This window comes from Myotis davidii, unplaced genomic scaffold (genome assembly GCF_000327345.1).
Source record: "Myotis davidii unplaced genomic scaffold, ASM32734v1 scaffold73, whole genome shotgun sequence".
In the NCBI taxonomy this organism is placed as follows: Eukaryota; Metazoa; Chordata; class Mammalia; order Chiroptera; family Vespertilionidae; genus Myotis; species Myotis davidii.
This window is the reverse complement of record NW_006286675.1, coordinates 2,720,120-2,741,802: the sequence shown is the minus strand read 5'-3', so window position 1 is coordinate 2,741,802 and position 21,683 is coordinate 2,720,120. Positions and strand designations below refer to the sequence as shown.

Sequence of the window (21,683 nt, the reverse complement as noted above, 5' to 3'; positions counted from 1 at the left end):
TCATGCAGCCCCAAAGGGGCAAGAAGAGAGTTTAATCAGGGGCGGGGGGACCCATCAGAATAAGAAAAGGTACAGCGAGCATGGGAGCAGAGAAGCCAGAGCAGGTGGGAAGGCCCAGCCAGGAATCTGATAGGACTCACCTCTCCACCTCAGCACAGGCACTGCACTGACAGACAAGGCAAAACAGTGACCCCTCTCAGCTGGGAGGCCTGGAAGTGGCCCCTGTGACCAGAGGTTGCCTGGCTTTCTGGTTCCAGCTCCTAGGCGTGGCTGGTGGCCACTGGTTCAGCCCTTGTCCCCAACCAGTGCTGAGAGGCGATTTTTAGGCAGAGCTCAGGAAGCTGGCCACTGCTTTTACTGGGCTCAAGGAGGCTTGAGAATAAGAGGGCAAGGGAGAGGAACTGGAGTCTGAAACCTCCCTCCCTCCCCACATGGGGTGACTTGGGGGAGGAACAGTAGTCGCCTTTTGGCTCCAGGCCCGCCCAGACCCACAGCAACCAATAAGGTACAATCACTGGGACCAGTCACAGCCACTGGAGGTGGAGGTTTTGTTTAAAAAAAAAAAAAAGACAAAAAGGTTACAGTCTCCTACAAGCACAGAGTTTAAATTTCAAGACACTAAAAAAAAAAAATCCGTCCGCCCAGGGGACTGAACATCAGAAGCCAGCCTGACCAGGCACGTGTGGCCTTGGGGCAAGTTCACTGCTGCTTTGTCACCAGCTAGCAAGCGCACCACCCCCCCTCCCGCATTTAATGCCCACCCCAACCCAGGTCCCCTCCTCTGCTTCTGCTGTCGCTCTGACAAGTGACTCCAGGACGCCTTTGCAGAGACACAGGAGATTCTGAGGGGGAAGGCCACGAGATCCAGTCAGGTGTTTAAAACTGTCAAGAGAACAAAGAAATGGTGAATGATGGTTACTGCTGTATTCCAGTAGGCCTGCTGAGGGGGGCTGAGGGGGCTGAGGGGGCCGATCTGAGAGCTGCCACTGTGCTCAGACCTCTGAGGGGGCAGGATTAGGTCCCAGGACATCCCTGTGGGCATGCTTTTCCCAGTGATCTTTGGGGCACTGGCCCTAAACCTAGCACTAGACAAGGCAGCGAAATGAAAGGTGGTATGGGCTTTTCCATAGCTCCTCTTAGCCATGTCACAGAGGCTGCTATAAAGCACTGTCACAGCAACTTGCTTCTTTAGAGATGCAAGGGCTTGGGGACTCAGAGGGCTCAAGCTCTGTGTGGTCCTCCAACCTAGGACAGGCCCTTCACAAGTTTTCTGCCATCAAGTATCTCTCATGGTGCCAAGAACAGCCCTGGACATTTTACAGACCAGAGGTTAGAGAACAATGAATGAATAGTGAAGCCCCAAAATGAGCCCATACAGTGTTTTAAAGAATATGAATTAGTTGCCAACCTTGAAAATAAGGGAGACTCTGGATACTAATCCAGACTTTGGGATTCCTTTTTAAATTTTTTAAAAATTTTTTGGTGGAAATTTATTAAAGAACAAGTACAGGTTCCCACATGGGGAGGAGGAAAGAGTACCTTTTATTATTTTTTAAAATATACTTTTATTGATTTCAGAGAGGAGAGGGGAGGGAGAGATAAACAGAAACATCAATGATGAGAGAGAATTATGGATCAGCTGCTTCCTGCATGCCCCACACTAGGGATCAAGCCTGCAGCCTGGGCATGTGCCCTGACTGGGAATCGAACCGTGACCTCCTGGTTCATAGGTTGATGCTCAATCACTGAGCCATGCTAACCAGGCAAGACTTTGGGATTCTTTTGAAAGCTGTAAGATGAAGCTGTATGGTGGTGATCCTCTTCAGGTGAGGCATGAGTTCACCGGGTCCCTACACAATTCACTTTACTCACATACATTACCTGCCTACTTGAATGTGTGACCCCTGCCAGATGCCAAAGTACTATTCCAGGATCTCTGAGTCTGAAACTTAGCTCCTAGTCCTGGTTCTCCCACTTACTGAGGGACCTTGGGAAGGTGATTTAACTTCCGGAGCTCCAGTTTACTAATCTGTAAAATAGGGATTAACACCTGCCTCAAAGATTCTACTTTTTTAAATGTAGAGAGAGAAACATTGATATGAGAAACACTGATTGCCTGCCTCCTGTACACCCCCTACTGGGTATCAAGTCTACAACCCTAGCATGTGCCCTGACTGGGAATCGAACTGGCAACTTTTTGGTGCATGGGACAATGCTAAACCAACTGAGCCTCTATGGCCGGGCAAAGATTGTTTAAGGTATTAAATAAGGCATGTGAACTGCTTTTTAGCTGCATAACTATAAAAACATAATTATCATAAGAGTGATTAGTGCATGAATGAGTTAAGTATTAAATTGGGGCAAGAACTATTTTTCTTCACAGTTGAATGCAAAGGCCTCCTAGTGCCTTGGCCATAACTTTGGTACTACAATACAACACTTACTATCAGCCAAGTGACATGCTTTACATATATCTCCTCACTGTTCAACCACAATGAAAGGTTCATATTAATTACTCAGTCTCCTCATTTTGCTGCTGAGGAAACAAGCTTAGTTAAGAGGGTCAGTCCATGCCCAAGCAGGCATGGAGCCTAGACTCACACCCAGGTGGTCTAACTTCACAGCCTTGTGATCTGAACAAGCACTTCCCCTGTGAGCACAGTAAAGCTACTTTGTATGCTGGCTGCCCTCAATATAATTAAAGCCTAGGGGAAGCGGGTGTAATTTCCATTTTTAGGAATCTGAGCTCCTTCTGGGCTGGGTCTGTATGCACTGGTAAGAATTAACATAAATCTACCATCTAAGGATCACTGTCAACTCTGAATGGAACATGTCAACAAACCAAAGATTGTTTGGAAGAAGAAAAAGAAAAAGAAGGCGGCATGTCCTGAATATCTAAACAAGAACAACTGTGTCATCAGTTCATCAATGTTTACAATTCCTCCTCTTCAGAGGACTGCAGTCCTCTCAGTTAGGAAGGCACAAACAGTTGAAAAAAGATCCAGAGGACTTAGGCCAGGAAAGTGATGGAAAACAGCTTGAAGAAATCGTGGCTTGAAGCCTGAGAAACAGACGCTAAAGGAAAATATTTAAGTCTGTCTGAGGAGTGGAATTACACTATGATTAATTGTCCTACATTCATGGAAAATCCACATGTGGATTTAACATGCCTCACTTGGGGCTTGCACTAGATAAAGAGAAGGACTCTGTACATTTTGAGGTATAGAATTTTGCATCTAAGACCCAATAGAAGACTAGGAGAGAGGTATCCCCTAGACACCCAGTTATGGAAAATGCCCTGCACCTTTGAAAGATGAAGCTCATGTTCTCCAGCCTCAAGGCACCTGGCTGATTTGGCACCCACCAGAGATCCTAGAGGCCTCCGGAAATACTCACACACTGGCACCACTTTCCTGCCAGATCCTAAATTCTTAACAGGACCCATGGCTGCTCCTGTCTCTGGAAGGAAACCAGGAAAGCCCCTACTTACATTCTTAAGGAACTCCTCAGCTACGATACGGGCACGGGCGTTGACCGACAGCTTCATCTCACTGATCTCTTTGTCGATCTCCTCCATGAAGTGGATCACAAAGTCCACCAACTTGTGTTTATACATCTGCTCTGTGTGGAAGTTGGTGATCAGAAAACTGATGTCATAACCCTAGGAAAGGAAGACAGCAGGAAGAGAAAAAAAAGGAGATTAGCATCCCAGGGGAACTTAGCTGGCCATGTCCTCTGGATTCACTCAGTCACATGCTTCCAGCTGATTGCAATCTTCTCTCAAGCTACACACCTTTCAGTCAGCAGCCCACCTGCTCTGGTGGGGTGTCTATGTTGGATCCAAGGAACTGAACCCAGTTGAGGATTTTGTGCATATCAGACGTCTCAGGAAGACTATCTGTGGCACAAATAGTAGCATTCAGAATGAGTCAAGGGAGAGTGAAGGGACTTGAAATTTTGTCATAGAAGAATCAAATCAAACAGGGAACACTTAGTCTGAAGAGATGCTGTGGGAGACAGATGGGATAGAGCCTTTAACTGTCAGATAGGTTGTGTGTGGAAGAGTAATTTTACTTATCCTGGGTGGCCCCAGAGGTTAGGGCTACGACCAGAAGATTTTAGCTCAGAATGAGGACTAGCTTGTCCAACATCTCTAATGTATCTGGTGATGCTGCATGCTGCTCTGTGTGGGTGGTGTTGCTCAGTCATTGGGGACATTTTAAGTCAATATGACAGGGAGTCTGTGGAGAGGACTGAAATACAAACAACAACTTATATACCCAGATGAGATATGGGTATACCTCCCAGTCAATTGTATCCTTGAAAAACTATGAAATCAGCTAGTGGCAGAGCTTAGAAAGGACCCAAAGTCAACTGTATCCTTGAAAGATTATGAAATCAGCTAGCGGCAGAGCTTAGAAAGGATTTGGCTCACTGTGTCCTTTTTGCTGCTACATTCTCAATTCAAGCAGTGGTTGGATGCCCTACAGTTAGAGAAGTAGCAATCCTGGTTCTAGAAACAATCCCATGCCAGTGACAGTGGACTCAGTGATAGAATCCTGGACATCATGAACATGTTAATCACAGTCTTACCTCCACTGGTTTCCTTCGAAGGATAAAGAAATTCTCTGCTCGCATCATCATAAAGCGCATGAACTTGTGGCATAAAATCTTTTCAATCTCATCAGCCTATTGAGAGCAAAGCAGAAAAGTTTCCCTAAAGCTGATACCATAAACCAACAGAAATCTGTAGCCTGGGCTTCTGACCCAATTTCCCCAAGGCTCACTGAAGCCAGACGGGTTTGGGACTGGGAGCACTCTGCCTGAACTTTGAATCATGGGACACTTGCTTGCCAATTGAAAGGAGGGTCTATAATATTAGATGCACTCCAATGGCATTATCATGATCTCATCTTTGTCCATTCCAGAGAGGGAATTTTGGCAAACCTGAGTCTTCTACCCACTTCTTCTAGAGTCCTCATCTATATTCAAAGATGCCTTTCTCTTTCTTATTTCACTAGTGCTACATTTCCCAGTCTGTGTATTTCATCTGGCTTATCAGAGACTGAACATGAAACGATTCCCAGTTTCTCCCTGAACTTAAATATTTCTAAATATTTCTAAGAAGTAATTTTGCAGCTGGGTAATAGTATGCCCTGAACAGTTCCCAACACTTTGTAATCTCCTTTATTAACAGAGAGCAGACCCCAGAGGTAGGGCTTCCTGTAGGCAACAGAATCATTGTTTGTTTTCATTACGTTTATTTTTTAGAGTTCCCTCCATCTGGCAAGTGATATTGTTCTTCCACTTATGAAATAGCTTCTATGAACGGAACTAAGTCAATTTAAAGAAACCTACTAAGTATATAGCTGTCAAAATGGTACACAGATATGGCAAAAATTATGGGGGTGCTGGGAAGGTCAGACATTTGTAAAACATCTGAGGAAATAAAATTGCACTTTGTTTTTTACCCTATACCTTACTTTCAGAGTTTATGACTGGTACTGGTACTGTTACTATTTATTTTCCTGAACTGGGCTTATTCTTCACTCCTTAGGAATGGTTCTGTGAGCTAACACTAACTGGCCCATGGCCCTGGCTGCTACATTTCCTGACTTCTAATCCAGGGCAGGGCCTAGGCCAGTGATGGCGAACCTATGACACCTCTGGTTACCTCTGACACGCGAACTCATTTTTTTTGGTTGATTTTTCTTTGTTAAGTGGCATTTAAATATATAAAATAAATATCAAAACTATAAGTCTTTGTTTTACTATGGTTGCAAATATCAAAAAATTTCTATATGTGACATGGCACCAGAGTTAAGTTAGGGTTTTTCAAAATGCTGACACGCCGAGCTCAAAAGGTTTGCCATCATTGGCCTAGGAGATAAGAGTTGCTTGCTCTTTATTCTACCGACCTGCTGAGTTTGGCAAATCATTTCCTGGGTATATGGTCAAGTTTCCATCCACCCAGATCTCAGTGGGGATCCCTGGCCTCGTGGAGAGGCAGGGCTCCACAGTGAGCTCACCTGTTTCACAGCAATGCTGACCCGCACAGAGTTGATGGAGCCCTCAATCAGATTTCCTTCTCATGCCTGCTGATGGTCACAGGTTGTAACAGGAGTTCTTTGCTACTCCTAAAAACACAATGTCACAAAGGCTCTGTACGAGAGGAACAGAATGCTCAGGGAGACCCCACACAGGTCCTAGAATCACTTCCTCAGACCAGAGTTCAAGGAGCAGGAGATGCACAAGCAGGGCTGCTCCAAGACAGGGGCCAGTGAGTGTCTTCTCAATGGAAAGAGCACAGGCTCTGGAGTCAGGGCAAAGAGGTTTTGAAATCCAGCCTCCTCTGCTATTTTTCCTGGGCAAGTTACCCTCCTGGAATCTCAATTTTCTCATCTGTAAAATGACTGATTCCTTTCACTGGCAAGGACTGAGAGAGATAAAAAGGGGTCAAGTGTCCAATAGCATGCCAGGAACATGTAGGAGGAGCTTTACAAATGACAGCTCTTATTTTAATATAGGCAAACCCACATGCCATTTAAGGAACGAGAGAGAGGATGCCTTGGAGAAAAGGACAAACTTAGTCTGGCATCTTAATTATCAATCCCTAATGATTCATTTATTCAGCAGTAAGACCCCTCTTAGCTCAGTTCCCATTTCCATGCCTCTGCATCCCTAGATCTATGTAAAGGTAATCAACTGTAGTGGTAGTATCTGTGAGCTGTTGTCCCATTAAAATGCCTATTAGAGCCTGGCTGGTGTGGGTCAGTGGTTGAGTGTTGTCCCATGAACCAGGTCACAGTTCAATTCTCAGTCAGGGCACATCCCTGGGTTTTGGGCTCGATCTCCAGTGTGGGGCGTGCAGAAGGCAGCCGATCAATGATTCTCTCTCATCATTAATATTTCTATCTCTCTCTCCCTTCTTCTCTGAAATCTATAAAAAAAATTTTTTTAATGCCTATTAGAAACCATATGTGTTAAGTAACATAACATGGCACATGCTAACATCTTGTCAATTTTTTAAAATTTAAATCATATCAATATAGTGTGGTAACACCATGTCTCTCAGTTATACATATGTTCCAGATTAAACTTTAAAGGGTAAAAGAACAACTTGCTTACAAAACATAAACTAGATAAGATAATATAACCCAAAATGCAGAATATTTGGAGTAGGAGATGAAAGAGTCCAGGTTGATTGGGAGAAAAAAAATCATCCTTGATGTTTAAATTAGAAAAGAATGGAGATAGCATCTCAGATAACTAAATTCTCCATCCTCCCTTAAACTACCCTTGGGCTCAATAATACCACAGGAGATACTTCCCGAACAGCTCTACTCTGAGAAGTCATACCTGTGTCAAGCAATCTTTGCACCAGACTAGCTTCTCCCCTGGGTTTTGTCCTGCTAACCCACTGACCCTGTTTTCTGAACTCCAAATTAGGAATCACTGTTCATCTGGCAGCAAGACAAAATATGTGAACTGTTGCCGAAACCGGTTTGGCTCAGTGGATAGAGCGTCGGCCTGCGGACTGAAAGGTCCCAGATTCGATTCCGGTCAAGGGCATGTACCTGGGTTGCGGGCACATCCCGAGTAGATGTGCAAGAGGCAGCTGATCGATGTTTCTCTCTCATCAATGTTTCTAACTCTCTATCTCTCTCCCTTCCTCTCTGTAAAAAAATCAATAAAATATATATAATTAAAATATGTGAACTGTTGTTGTCCTGACAACTCCAGAATGGAAGTTCATGCCACATTCTAGCCATCTCTGAGGCTGCACCCATCACCCCCACCATGACCTTTTTCTTCCCTACCTGACTTCAACCTCCGGTTTGTTGTGTCGTTCCACAACCTGGGAGGAGAAATTCTCCAGGCAGAGGGCAGCCTGCAATGTGGCCCGCACGGCACTCAGGTAGGGACGGAGAGTGGCAGTCTGTAGGAAAAACCCCAAGGGAGGATCAGAATCTGTCTCACAGATCCACTGGCCCCCTGCTTTGGCTACTCAGGAGCCAGAGAGTGCTGAGCCGGGCTCTCAGACAGCAAAGTAAAGGTGCCTACCATTCTAATTTCCTGAGCAGTGGATCTCAACAGGGGACCATTCTGCCTGCCAGGGGCACTCAGCAATGTTGAGACATTATTCACTGGCACTACTTGGGATGGGGCGCTACTGGCACTGAGCAGATAAGAGGCCAGGCATACTACTGAACGTTCTACAATGCACAACAAAGAATTATTCAGGCCCATATAGTGCTGAGGTTGAGAAGCTCTGGTATAGAGGCATGCAGGTGAGTGACTGTCCTCAATTATCTTTTGAACCAACGTAAGGATGTCTACTATGTGCCAAGCACTGAGCTAGGTGCTGAAGATTTAAGATGATTAAGACTATCTCTACCCTTATATAGCCTCAATGGGGAGGAAAGCCCATGATATAAAGGATAACTGTGGCATAACTAGATTTATATTTATAGAAGAAATTGGCTTTGATTTGAAGATGGAAAAGGATTAGATTTTACAATGAGAAAAACAAGGGCATCCCCACTAGAAGGATCAGGTTCTAGCTACATTGGCTTCTCTTCATTTCCTTATACTGGTATTAGCCAAGTTGATTTCTCACCTCAGGGTTTCACACATGCTGGACTATCTGTCTGCAGGCTTTTCTAACCTCTCTTTACTTAAGTCATTCTTCAGATGTTGGTTTACTCAGAGGAGGGCTCTTCCTCAGAGAACTCTTTCTTGACTTGCCCTTCAAAGCATTTCTTAAAATTTACAATAACACATTCTTCATACATCTTTAGTAAAGTGATCTCTCCTTCTCTAGACTGTAAGCCTCATGATCAATAAACCATGACTATTATATTCAAATCTACATACCCTACACCTAGCTCAGTACCTAACATACAAGGTGGGACAAAAGTAGGTTTACAGTGTGAGTATACAAAAGTCTGTTCTTATATTATTATTTATTAATGTATTGTTTTCCACATGAACTATAAACCTATTTTTTGCCCTACCCTGTATATAGTGCCTTATTCATTTCCTGTACAATAAATGAATGAATGAAATAACGTAAGCAAAGTTAGGATAACACAACAGGGCATTAAGAGTTCCAGAAGTAGTAATGAATACAATGTTGCTGTATATGGAAAGTATTTTAGAGTCAGTAAACGAGCCTGCAATGATAGCCTGGAGATTCATGGAGAATCTCAAATGCCAGGCTTCTGAGTTTGGCTTTCTTTTATGGTGGTAAGAAACTACTGGGGAATTCTGAGAGGAAGTTACACAACTACATGGAGGCTCTGTGCAGAATGGATTGGAGGGGAAGTGAGACAGAAGGCAGAGAGGGTTATTCAAAGAGTGCTGATGAGAGCCTGGACTGGGGCTGTGGAAGAGGACAAGCAGCGAGTATCACAGGGATTAGACTGACAAAGATGTAAATAATTACGAAATTAAATACCTCCCCAAAAAACTATGGTCCATCAACACAATGAAATACTACTCAGCAATAAAAATTTTAAATGACCAAACCCGTGATGCCTGCCCCTTCACCATTAAAATAGTCTCATATAATACCTCAATAAACTTGATTTAAAAAAAAAACACACAAAACCGAGAGGTATGGCCAGTATTAGGAACATAGGAGGACAAGCAATTTTAGGAAAGAAGCGGAGTTTTGCTCTGGAGGCCTAATGTCAAGGTGTCTTCAAGATACCCAGGCAAACCTTTGAGAGAGTTGAGGAAGGCAGATTCAGGAGTCACCATGAAACACAAGGCCATGAAAGCCAGGAGACGAGATATTTATCACTTAACTTCCGGGAACATTTATCAAACGGGAGGATCTCCAGGGAGGAAGGGATCGGCAGTACCAGATCTTACACATTACATCCTGCAGTGAGGCTAACACAGTGAAGTTCTGACCAGGAAGGGGCTTGGGTGGAGGCAGCACAAGACATCCTTCAGACCGGCAGACGCAAGGCAGGGGCAAGGAAAAGAATGGGATACCGAAGTCTGGACGCTTCCCTTGGGAAACTGTGGGGCCAAGCAGGCAGGAGGGAGCAGAGCAGCGCATTTAGTGAAGTTCTTCTATTCTGGGTGGGGAAGTGGCCCTACTACACTAGCCTCAGCGCCTACAACGGGCTCAGGCCTACTATGTGCTGGGAGGCCCTACCACGAGTCTAGGAAGCGCCACTTCCGGCTTCAGGAGTATTCTCCACCTGCCCCGAGGGCCAGACCGGGGTGCCACCGGGCTGCTGCTCACCAGGGCGTCACCCGCTGGCCCCTTCCTCATTCGGCCCCTAAGTGGCCCGGCCCGCGACGCCTGCCCTTTCACAGCGGCGCAGCCGCAGTCTCCGCCCAGACTTCCGGGCGGTACCATTGCTGCTCTGGACGGGGGAAGGGAAGCCTCGGGTCACTTGGTCCTTCGGAATTTTTCCCGCTGGTGCTGTCTTGCTTTTTTTAGATTCTTGAAGTTTCACATAGATACTCATGCTTCTTCTGTTCTCCATGAAGCTCTCGCTTTTGACTCTAACCTGCTTGGCTTCTTTTCCGCTTTTTTCCCCCATAGTTATGCAATGGTGCGGCCCGGCCGCAGGTTGGGCACCATATTTGGACTAAGCGAGGCGGAGGAGACCTTCGTTCTTTCCGGTTCTGCGCCCCCATCCTTTCTCCGGCCCCTCCTACCGCCGGCCCCAGGGGCTCGGCGGGACTAACGGTCAGACTGAAAACCCGGCCGCCGAGCCCCGCCCTCCAGCCCGGCTGATCCCTAGGGTAGACCCGAGGCGCACCCCTCACCCTGGCAGTGGGCTCGCGGGCGGCCAGCAAGTCCTCCCCCGCTGGCCACCGAGGGCTCGCCCTTCCGTGTCTCCGCCCCCGCGTCAACTGCAGGGCCCGCTCTCAGCCAGTTCCGGGTGGTGGATACACCAACCGGAACTCCCCGCCCCCTGTCGCGACCCGGTGGTCGTAGGTGGCTGGGGTGAGGAGGTGGAGGGGGCGGGGGCCGCGTTAGGGGGTCCCGAGAGGACGGGGACCCTGAAGGCGGGGTATTGGGGCGACCCAAGGTGGGGGGGCACCAGCCTTTAAGCAGTCCCACTTCTGTGCCAGTCACTGAACTGGGCTCTTGACGAGCATCATCTCTTAATCCTCAGAACATCCCGGGGAGGTAGGTACTGTTGTTATCCCCATTTTACAGATGGAAAAACCGAGACTCAGGAAGATTAAATAACATTATCAGTCACATAAATAGAGAATGTTAAAGCCTGGGCTTGGACCCTGGTATGCCTGGCTTACCAGCCACATTCTTAACCATTATCAGGGAGGGGCAAAGGTGGGGATGGGCGAGAGAAGACGAGGCTGGGAGGCGAATGAACACATTGTAAGAATGGGATGCTTGGAACTCAGAGGCTTAGTTATCAGAACCCAGGAGGAGTAGAACAAAAGGGAAGAGCATCAGAAAGGGGATAGCACATCATGGTGATTAGGCGCACAGATGCACAACCACCTGCATTCAAATTTCATTTTGGTAAGTTTGGGCATGTAACCCCCCTTACAGAGCCTCAGTTTCCTTATTTGTAAAATGGAGATCACATGGTTCCTGTTCAAGGGGTTGGAATTCAGTGAGAAGCTGGTAAAATGCCCGGTGCTTGGTGCACAGTAGGTGCTCTGTGAGTAGAAACTGCCATCAACCTGTCAAAAGGGTACTGAAGCCTGGTTTTCTCCTTGACGCTCGCACACGATGGAGAGAGCCCTTGGGCTTTTCTTGTGCCATTCCATCTACCATCAATGGCCCTCTCCTCTCCAGCTCCCTAGGGTCCTGTATCCTAGGCCATGAGTGAACTGAAGGACTGCCCCTTGCAGTTCCATGACTTCAAGTCTGTGGACCACCTGAAAGTTTGTCCACGCTACACGGCAGTGCTGGCCCGCTCAGAGGACGATGGCATCGGCATTGAGGAGCTGGACACCCTGCAGCTGGAACTTGAGACCCTGCTTTCCTCTGCCAGCCGGCGCCTGCGAGTGTTGGAGGCTGAAACCCAGGTGATACCCTACAGCGGGGACATCACCAGGGATGGACTGTGACAAGTTATGGGTGGGTCATTCAGTTAGCCCCATCTGCTAAAGCCTGAGGCACAGGAGGTTGGAGGGGGAGGGAGAGACCCAAAATGGGCTTGTGTGATATGCAGGAACGTGGGTAATCCTCATAAATTGCAAAATTTTTAATTCAAGCATTTATTGACACACACACACCTCACCCTCCATTATGTTGTGGGTACTATGCAAATCATTAGAGAGAGGTAATTAGGACAATTCTGGCTTTTAGGGAGCTTGCCAACTAAAAGGAGGGTGGTTGCAGACAAGTACCAGGTGATGTGTTATGGTTAGGGGTACCGCTAGTACCCTTAACCATGGAATGAGGAAACCTGCTTTTGAATCTTGGCCTAAGCACTTGCTAGTGTTGCTGTTTTCAGCTATCTGACTTTGGGAAAGTTACATTCTATTTCTGAGCATCAGTTCTCTATTTGTAAACCGAGCTGAAAAATAGCACCTATCTCAGAGTTTTTGTGAGGATTCGGAGAGATTTTTTTTTTTTTTGCAAAGGCTCAGCCTAATGTTATAAGTGAAGGTTTGCTGGGAGGCTTACTTGTCTTCACCGAAAAGTTACCACCAGCATATTTTCCCAGAGCTAACATGTACTGGGGTTGTTTTTTTGGCCTTTCTGCTAAGTACTACAGAAGTGCATCAGAGTACAAACAAATGAATGGAGTGATAAGTATATGAATAAAATCCTGAGAGAGGTACAGAAAAGTTTGAAGGATGAATAGGCGTTTACTAAATAAAAGGGGGGTGGGGAAAGACCTTGGTGTCTCCTCAAGTTCTACATCCTAGTTCTTTACTGGGAAAAGAGTTGTCCTGTGTCTTCCGTTCTCCCCCTCAGTGTCAGTCTCTGAATTGCAGATCCTCACTGACTGGCAGGATAAGAAAGGTGACCGACGATTCCTGAAGCTGGGTCGAGACCATGAGCTTGGGGCTCCCCCCAAACATGGGAAGCCCAAGAAGCAGAAACTGGAAGGGAAGGCAGGACATGGACCGGGCCCTGGCCCCGGGCGACCCAAATCCAAAAACCTTCAGCCCAAGATCCAGGAATATGAATTCACTGATGACCCAATTGATGTGCCACGGATCCCCAAGAATGATGCCCCCAACAGGTTCTGGGCCAGAGAACACAGAGGGGCATTGGGATTCGGGAAGTGGAGACTGTGGGGAAGCCCTGGGCTGAGGCTTGTGGGGCATGGGTGCCCACTGAGGATCTGTTTCTCCCTGCAGGTTCTGGGCTTCAGTGGAGCCCTACTGTGCTGACATCACGAATGAGGAGGTGCGCACGCTAGAGGAGCTGCTGAAACCCCCAGAAGATGAAGCTGAACATTACAAGGTAGAAACCCTGAGCCTCAACAGACAAGGTAGAAAACAAGAGGGCTCAGAAGTGCCTCAGCATTAAAGCTCCCAAAGCCATATATCATCTTCCTTTCCCTCCCCTGCCCCGTCTCCTGTCTGCCCCATTATCCCACTCAGACTCCAGTCTCTCATCTTTCTCCCTGCATTGTCTCCCTTCTATCCCATCCAGATGGTTACTATCGAATTCAGTGAGGCTTTCTCTTGTTTGCACATCTCCATCCCCTCTGTTTTGGTTCAAGACTTCCATCAGCTTTCACCCAAACAGGTTCTTAATACTTCCTGCCTCCAGAGGGGCCTTTTTTTCTTTAAAATGTAAAAGTTTATTTTTTGATGATGAAAATAAAACGGATTCTATTAAAGAAAGTGTAGAAAATAAAAGTGTTGGGGGAACTCTCCCATAGGTCCACTGTCATGCTCAGATGTGACACAACCCTGCTCCCAGTCTTCTGGCTCTCATTACCCACAGGATCGAGTCCAAGTGTCTCAGTCTGTAGTGGCACAGCCGCAGCGCCCCTCTCCAGTTTCCTGGCCCATGCTCCCTCTTCATTGCTGCATTCACCAGCCCCACCAAGCACCTTACCCCTACTCCTGACCCCCACAGGATCCTTGCTGGGCTCTGAGCCTCTGCACTTGCTCTCCTCCTCTTGGCACACTGATTCACTGTTCAAACCCTGACTTCGTGTTACCTTGACCAAAACTCCTTTGCAGATTCCCCAGCAGAAAGTTGGTCTCTTTTGAGGGCTGCCACAGGACTTTGATCTGCCTATGTCACATCACTTGTCTGAATTTTTTAAAAATGTATTTGAAAAAATCCATATAGGCCATGGGTGGGCAAACTTTTTGACTCGAGGGCCACAATGGGTTCTTAAACTGGACCGGAGGGCCGGAACAAAAGCATGGATGGAGTGTTTGTGTGAACTAATATAAATTCAAAGTAAACATCATTAGATAAAAGGGTACGGTCTTTTTTTTCAATAGTTTTATTCATTTCAAACGGGCCGAATCCGGCCCGCGGGCCGTAGTTTGCCCACAGCTGATATAGGCAGTAATAAATTCAAGCAATACAAAAGAGAATTCCTTCTCCTGACCCTAAAGTCTCTCCTACAGATCCCGCCCCTGGGAAAGCACTACTCCCAACGCTGGGCACAGGAGGACCTGCTGGAGGAGCAGAAGGACGGGGCCCGGGCAGCAGCTGTGGCTGACAAGAAGAAAGGCCTTATGGGGCCACTAACCGAACTGGACACTAAAGGTAGGCCCCTCACCTCGCTGCCTACCCCAGGCTAGGCCTTGAGTTCCCAGAACTTCAGCCCAGTTACCCACCACTTCTCTGCCTGCTTCAGATGTGGATGCCCTGCTGAAAAAGTCTGAGGCCCAGCATGAGCAGCCTGAAGATGGATGCCCATTTGGTGCCCTGACACAGCGCCTCCTGCAGGCCTTGGTGGAGGTGAGCACCCCAACCCAAAACAGCAACCACATTTACTTTCTATTTTAATGTTTTCTTTATTTTTTTTAAAAAAGTCTCAGAGTGAGAGAGAGAGGGAAGGAGGGGAGAAGAGAGGGAGGGATGGAGAGGGAGAAAGAGAGAATTAATGTGAGAGAAATATCAACTGGTTGCCTCCCACACACACTCCAACTGGGGACCAAACTTGCAATCTGGGTATGTGCCCTAACCAGGAATCGAACCCGCCACCTTCTGGTGTATGGAACGATGCACCAACCAACTGAGCCACAGCAGCCAGGGCTTATTTCATTTTTACTGAAGTATATTATACATTTAGAAAAGTACATAGGTCTTAAATGTATAGCTTTGTAACTTTTCACAAATGAGCACTTGTATGATAAAACATTACCAGCATCCTAGAAGCCCTTCCCAGTCTCTAACCTCCCCAAAGGTAGCCACTGCCTCACAGTTACTTGAGTGTTGGCTAAGGGCTGAGCCCTGTGCAAGTGATTTTCCACACACCCTCTCGTTGGAGGCAAGCACAGTGGTCAGCCTCATGTTACACACAAGAAGATTGATGCTCAAAAAAAGGGAACTGTTTGCTTGAGGTCACACAGCTATTACATAGAAGCAGGACTCAAACTCCAGGTTCAGGAACCCTTTTCTTTATGCTCTCTGTCTGACCTTATGCACATGCCTTCACCTCACTGAGCCTTGGTTTCCTCTCTGGCCCAAACACAATAGTGTATTTCTCTCTCATGTAACAGTCTCAGGCACATGCTTCAGGTTGGCTGAGGGGAGGAGGGGAGTCTCTGTCCCACACCATCAGACAAGGACACCAGCTGCGGTGACTTTGCCATCTTAAACATGCACTCTGCACAAGGTTACTCTGGGTGTGATTAGCAGTCGAAGCCCACAGAAAAAGAGCCAGGAGGGGTGTGTGAAGGAAGACTAATGGGCTATGACTGGCTGTAGCTTTTGTCTCTCCTGATCACTTTCCACTGGGAAGAATTTGTCACATGACTACACCTGACTTCAAGGAAGGCTGGGAAGTATTGTGTATGTGGGGAGGAATAAACCCAGCCAGTGTGGCTCAGTGGTTGAGTGTCCACCTATGAACCAGGAGATCATAGTTCGATTCCCAGTCAGGGCACATGCTAATGTTGCAGACTCAGATCCCCAGTGTGGGGCAGGAAGCAACTGATCAGTGATACTCATCATTGATGTTTTTATCTCTCTTTCTCTCTGAAATCAATAAAAATATAATTTTCTAAAAAGAATGGCTTTTGGACAGCTAGCAGCCTCTGCCACAATGTGCTTAGCACAGTGCCTGGTGCATTGCAAACATTTAACAAACCTTAGCTGCTATCACTGTCATTGAGTGCTATCTTTGCTCTTCTGTGCTCCCCTCTATTGGAATCAGTACCAAAAAAAGGGGGATTTCTAAAATGATCAAAGCTTTTTAGAGGCTGGAAAGGCTTCCTGGGCTGGATGGGATCAGAAAAATAAAAGGATATTTTTGGTCTGTGAAGACTCTCCGTATAGTCAGAGGGGAGCAGGAAAACAGAAATACTATAGCTCTTTCTCCTACTCCATTTATGTGGTCTTCTAGGAAAATATTATTTCCCCTATGGAGGACTCCCCTATTCCTGACATGTCTGGGAAAGAATCAGGGGCCGACGGGGCAAGCACCTCTCCCCGAAATCAGAACAAGCCTTTCAGGTAAGTGGCATCTTATCCACACCTCATAGTCTGGCTCCTGTTTCTGTTGACTTTTGTTCATCCTGACATGGGGAATTCTTAATTAATAGAGTGGCCGAGGGCAGTTTGAGAAAGCCCAGTAAAAGTTTCAAATATGCATGCTGGCCCAGCATTTCTGCATGCACAGACTTAGTACAGGGTTGTTAATCAGAGCACTGTTCTTACTGCAAACAACCTAAATGTCCAACTGAAGGTTAGTGGTTGGCTAAATTGTCATAACTCTATATGATAAAACAACTTGCAACTATTAATCATATAAGAGAAATATAATTAATTGACATGAAAAGTTGTAAACAGTAAGTACTAAGTGGGGAAAATGTCACTTGTAGCACGGTACAGACAGTGTGGTCCTTTTTTATTTAAGATATATTTAAATGTGTGTACATAGGGAAAAACACAAATGATCTATAATAAAAGGCTGGAAATAATATATAACAAAATCTGGAATAGCCTGGCCGGTGTTGCCCAATGGTTGAATGTTGACCTATGAATTAGGAGGTCACCGTGTTGATACCTGGTCAAGGCACATGCCTGGGTTGTGGGCTTAATCCCCAGTAGGGGGTATGCAGGAGGCAGCTGATCAGTGATTCTCTCTCATCACTGATGTTTCTATCTCTCCCTCCCTCCCTCTCCCTTCTTCTCTGAAGTCAACAAAAAAATACATTTTTAAAATCTGGAATATATTTTCACAGCAGTCTCCCCCTTGTCTGCAGTTTTGCTTTCCCCAGTTTTCTGTTCCCTGTAGTCCAAAAATATTAAATGGAAAATTCCAGAAATAAACAATTTGTAAGTGTTAAATTTTGTGCTGTCCTGAGTAGCATGATGAAATCTCATGCCATCTGCTCCATCCCACCTGGGGTGTGAGTCATTCCTTTGTCCAGCATATCCACACTATGTCCTCTATCTACCCATTAGTCACTTAGTAGCTATCTCAGTTATCAATTGGTTATCAGAGACCACATTCACATAACTTTTATTACAGTAAATTGTCATAATTGTTCTATTTTATTATTAGTTATTGTTAACCTCTTTTTTAAAAATATACTTTATTGATTTCAGAGAGGAAGGGAGAGAGAGAGAGAGATACAAACATCAATGATGAGGGAGAATCATTGATTGGCTGCCTCTGCACGCCCCACACTAGGGATCAAGCCCACAACCCGGGCATGTGCCCTGACCGGGAATCGAACCATGACCTCCTGGTTCATAGGTCAATGCTCAACCACTGAACCACGCTGGCTGGGCATGTTGTTAATCTCTTACTGTGCCTAATTTATAAACTAAACATTGTCATAAGTATGTATATGTAGAAAAACAGGATATATAGGGTTCTGTACTATGCATGGTTTCAGAGAGCCACTGGGGGTCTTAGAACGTATCCCTCGCTGATAAGGAAGGAGTACTGTGTGTGTATAAAATAACAAAACAAAATATATGTATATTATATGTAGCATCTTAATAACAGCGAAATAATGTTAATGTAACAAAATAATAGTGTTTCTCTTTGGGTTTTTGACATTATAAAAATTAAAATTCCTTTTTTGGGGGGGAGCAATGGATATGTTACTTGTGTTTGAAACAAGACAAGTTGCTTGTCTTTATATTTTTATATCTACATAGATAAAAAGGGGGTGCCCAAAGAAAAGGAGGTGTTCACTAACCGTGGATACCTCCAAGGGGTCCCCCTTGCAAACTGGCCCTTGAGCTGAGGGCTGCCTTTCCCTGCAGCGTGCCACACACCAAGTCCTTGGAGAGCCGCATCAAGGAGGAGCTGATCGCCCAGGGCCTGCTGGAGTCCGAGGACCGGCCTGCAGAGGACTCGGAGGATGAGGTCCTCGCCGAGCTGCGCAAACGGCAGGCCGAGCTGAAGGCACTCAGTGCCCACAACCGCACCAAGAAGCATGACCTGCTGAGGTGAGTGTGGATGGGATGCATGGGCCAGGGGTTGGCCAACAAGGCCTTGGCCACTGCTTGTCACCTTGTGGGGGCTTTACAACAGGCTTCCAAACCTAGCAGGGCCTCTAAATCACCTGAAGAGCCTTGAAAAAGTTTTTAATATCAGGCACTAACACACAAGTTATGTCTCAAATAGATTCTAATCCTGCAGACTAGGGCTCAGGCTTCTATGATTTATTCATTTACTTATAATTGTGGTGAAAAATATGTAATATAAAATTGACTCTATACCCATTTTTAAGTATACAGTTCAGTGGTGTTAACTATATTCACATTGTTTTGTGATTTTTATTTCAGAGAGAGGAAGGGAGAGAGAGAGAAACATCAAAGATGGGAGAGAATCACTGATAGGCTATCTCCTGCACACCGCCTACTGAAGATCAAGCCCTCAACCTGGGCATGTGCTGCCTCGTTCGATGCTCAACCACTGAGCCACAATAGCCAGGCGTGATTTGTTTTTTTAATCTTTTATGCTTATTTTCTTTCTCCAATTTTTTTTCTTTTTTTTTGGCGGGGAAAGGGGGAGGGAAAAGGAAAGAGGGGGGATAAGGAGGAGGGAAGCAGAAGGGAAGGGGGGAGGAGGAGTAGAGGAGGAGGAGGAAGAAAGAGCTGGGGTGGGGATAATCTCTCTAATTTTTTTTTTAATGAAAAATTTCATACACACAGAAAATCTGGAAGAGTAGTACAATGAACACCAATATACTCTCCACCTAGATTTATCAACTGTTAACATTTTGTTTGACATCTGTGATTACTATTGGCCCCTCACCTGAAATTACCCAGTTATTTAGGACCAGTTCTTTAAGGAATTGGTCACAATGTTATTTGTTTTATATTAACTCTCATCTTTTGCCCTGAATTGGTCACAACAAGGGTATAGGTGACATCTGGAAGGAGATGATGGTAGTGCTGCCCTTTTATTGGGGAGATAGAGAAAGCAGCTCAACTAAGTCTCCTTGCTTGTCACAGGCAGGTGCTAACTCTTCCTCACAAAGGCCCAACCATGCAGGGCATACTCATTCCTTTGGCCAACTCTGCCTCTCTCAGATGTGCTGGGGGCAGCAAGAGAGGCAGAGCAAAGGGCTCGCAATCTCCAAGTGGATGATTGGTAAAGATGTGCACCATTAAAAGGAGTGGTAGCTGCTGACAAGCTGCTAGGATGTTTAAGGATAGGGGTTTATGTACAACCTCCTCTTTAATGTCGACTAAAGCCCAGGGGCAGGTGGTATTTTCTCTGTTTACCAAATGAGGAAATAAAGGTCTAATGAAACGAGTGCCCTGCTGAAGGTCACACAGCCCATAAACAGTCAGATGTGACTTGAGCCCAAGGCTGAATCCAGAGCCTCTTTCTAGTTCCCTCTCTAGGGCAAGAAAAGAAAAATACAGATGAGAGATAAAAGGAAGGGAGGGTGTCAGGAGAGAGAAGCAGAGATGTGCAGATACAGAAGTAACTGGGCAGTGAAAGAACTAATTTGGGGCTATCAGAAAGCCAGAGTGCAGCCCTCAGCCCTGCTTTGGACCAGCTGCAGGGCCTTAAGGCATCTCCTGCCCTGAACAGCAGCTCTCCTTCTGGAAAATTACCAGGTTGGAGTAGACCAGATCTCTAAGTAATATCCCAGCTTCACCATTAATGGGATTCATAAGTTGGATTCTATTCAGAGAGGTTAGTTTGGCATCTCACCTGCCTCCTGTAGACCTTAGGCTGCCTGGATCCTTAGGTTGCTCTAGAATTTGGATGCTGGAGTAAGCAGGTATTCTGCTGGCAACAGAACACCTTTAAAAGATTGTTTGAAGCCTGCCTGCCTTAATTCAGGTCTCTTACTCACTAGTTGTAGGATCTTGGGACATTTATTAACCTTCTTGAGCCTCAGTTTCGTCACTGGTAACATAGGAATAATTAATGGTTCCTACCTCACATTGTTGTTATGAGGATTAACTGAGCTAATAGTTTTGAAGAGCTTAAGCTAGTATTTATCTAGCACATGGTACCATGTCAGTAAGGTTCAGGAACTTTGCTTTTTTTGGTCTGAATAGTCCATAGGCGTACCAGCCTGGGATGGTGGGTGGACTCAGTCTGGAAGAGGGAGAGGCCCCATTCTGGATGTGGGCTTCCCATGACACCTGGCTGGCTGGTCTCCACAGACTAGCAAAGGAGGAGGTGAGCCGGCAGGAGCTGAGGCAGCGAGTCCGGATGGCAGACAATGAGGTCATGGATGCCTTCCGCAAGATCATGGCTGCCCGGCAAAAGAAGCGGACCCCCACCAAGAAAGAAAAGGACCAGGCCTGGAAGACTCTGAAGGAGCGAGAGAGCATCCTAAAGCTACTAGATGGGTAGCCCTCACCCCCACCTCAGGCTGACTTCCCCTGGCTGGAGGAGGAACGGGAGGGAGGCCCACTTCCTCCTTTGGGCGGCTGGAAGCCTCAGCCTGTGGCTGACTTGTCAAATATCATATGGCAACAGTCTCTAGAGGACTGTGGCCTTTCCCTGAAGTCCTTTGGCCTCGCTCTGTTCAGCCAGGTCACAGGAGTCCCTGCTGGGCTGGCCTGGAGCCAATGGGTCTCTGCTTGGTCCCAGATGAGGGAGACATTTCTGGGCCTTCCTCTCCCCCCACTTTACCATCCCCCAGCCCCCCACCCCCTACCTGTCTCTCCCTCAAGGACTTCTCCTTTGTGGTTTTGTAAAGTGCAAATTTAAGAATAAAGTGACTGCTGTGGTTTTTTTAAAAAGCATCCAGAATGTGTGAATGTCTGTTATTGTGGGGTGGCAAAGGTTTAAGAGAGCATGCTTGGTAGGTCTTGCTCATGGGCCCACTAGCCCATGAATGCATTCAGGAAGTACATTCTGAGGATATTTGTGGCTGCAACACGCCCAGCTCAAAGTGGATTAACAACAAGGAAATATGTTAGCTAGGGGCTTGATGGTCCTGAGGCAGAGTAGGTTCCAGGGTTGGCCAATCCAGCAGTTCAGCAAGGTTCCAGTATCTCCACACTCCTCTCTGCTGTCAGCTTTCACCTAATGTACATTCCCCTCCAGCTGTTTAGTGGCAGCCAGTAGCTATGGACAGAGGCCAAATAC

The 21,683-nt window shown here is 46.3% G+C and overlaps 2 protein-coding genes across 3 annotated transcripts; one reads left to right on the top strand and one right to left on the bottom strand.

Annotated features, from left to right (window-relative positions):
- On the bottom strand, positions 1-13,090 carry ARPC4 (actin related protein 2/3 complex subunit 4). The gene is given in 8 exon segments (XM_015560358.1): positions 1-882; positions 3,491-3,661; positions 4,594-4,689; positions 6,030-6,082; positions 6,085-6,137; positions 7,821-7,939; positions 10,376-10,380; positions 13,085-13,090. Coding segments are annotated over 7 exon segments (501 nt in total). The 5' UTR covers positions 10,379-10,380; positions 13,085-13,090; the 3' UTR covers positions 1-876.
- TADA3 (transcriptional adaptor 3) lies at positions 10,407-21,337 on the top strand. 2 transcript variants are annotated; one of them, XM_006758246.2, is made up of 9 exons: positions 10,407-11,161; positions 11,801-12,033; positions 12,952-13,202; positions 13,321-13,426; positions 14,557-14,698; positions 14,790-14,893; positions 16,503-16,612; positions 18,380-18,565; positions 20,750-21,337. In XM_006758246.2, exons 2-9 carry the CDS (start codon positions 11,827-11,829, stop codon positions 20,940-20,942), a joined length of 1,299 nt encoding a protein of 432 aa, XP_006758309.1. In that variant the 5' UTR covers positions 10,407-11,161; positions 11,801-11,826; the 3' UTR covers positions 20,943-21,337. The 2 variants fall into 2 exon arrangements, with proteins under 2 accessions (XP_006758309.1, XP_006758310.1); XM_006758247.2 differs by lacking the exon at positions 10,407-11,161 and adding an exon at positions 11,178-11,521.
- The last annotated feature ends 346 nt before the right edge of the window (positions 21,338-21,683 follow it).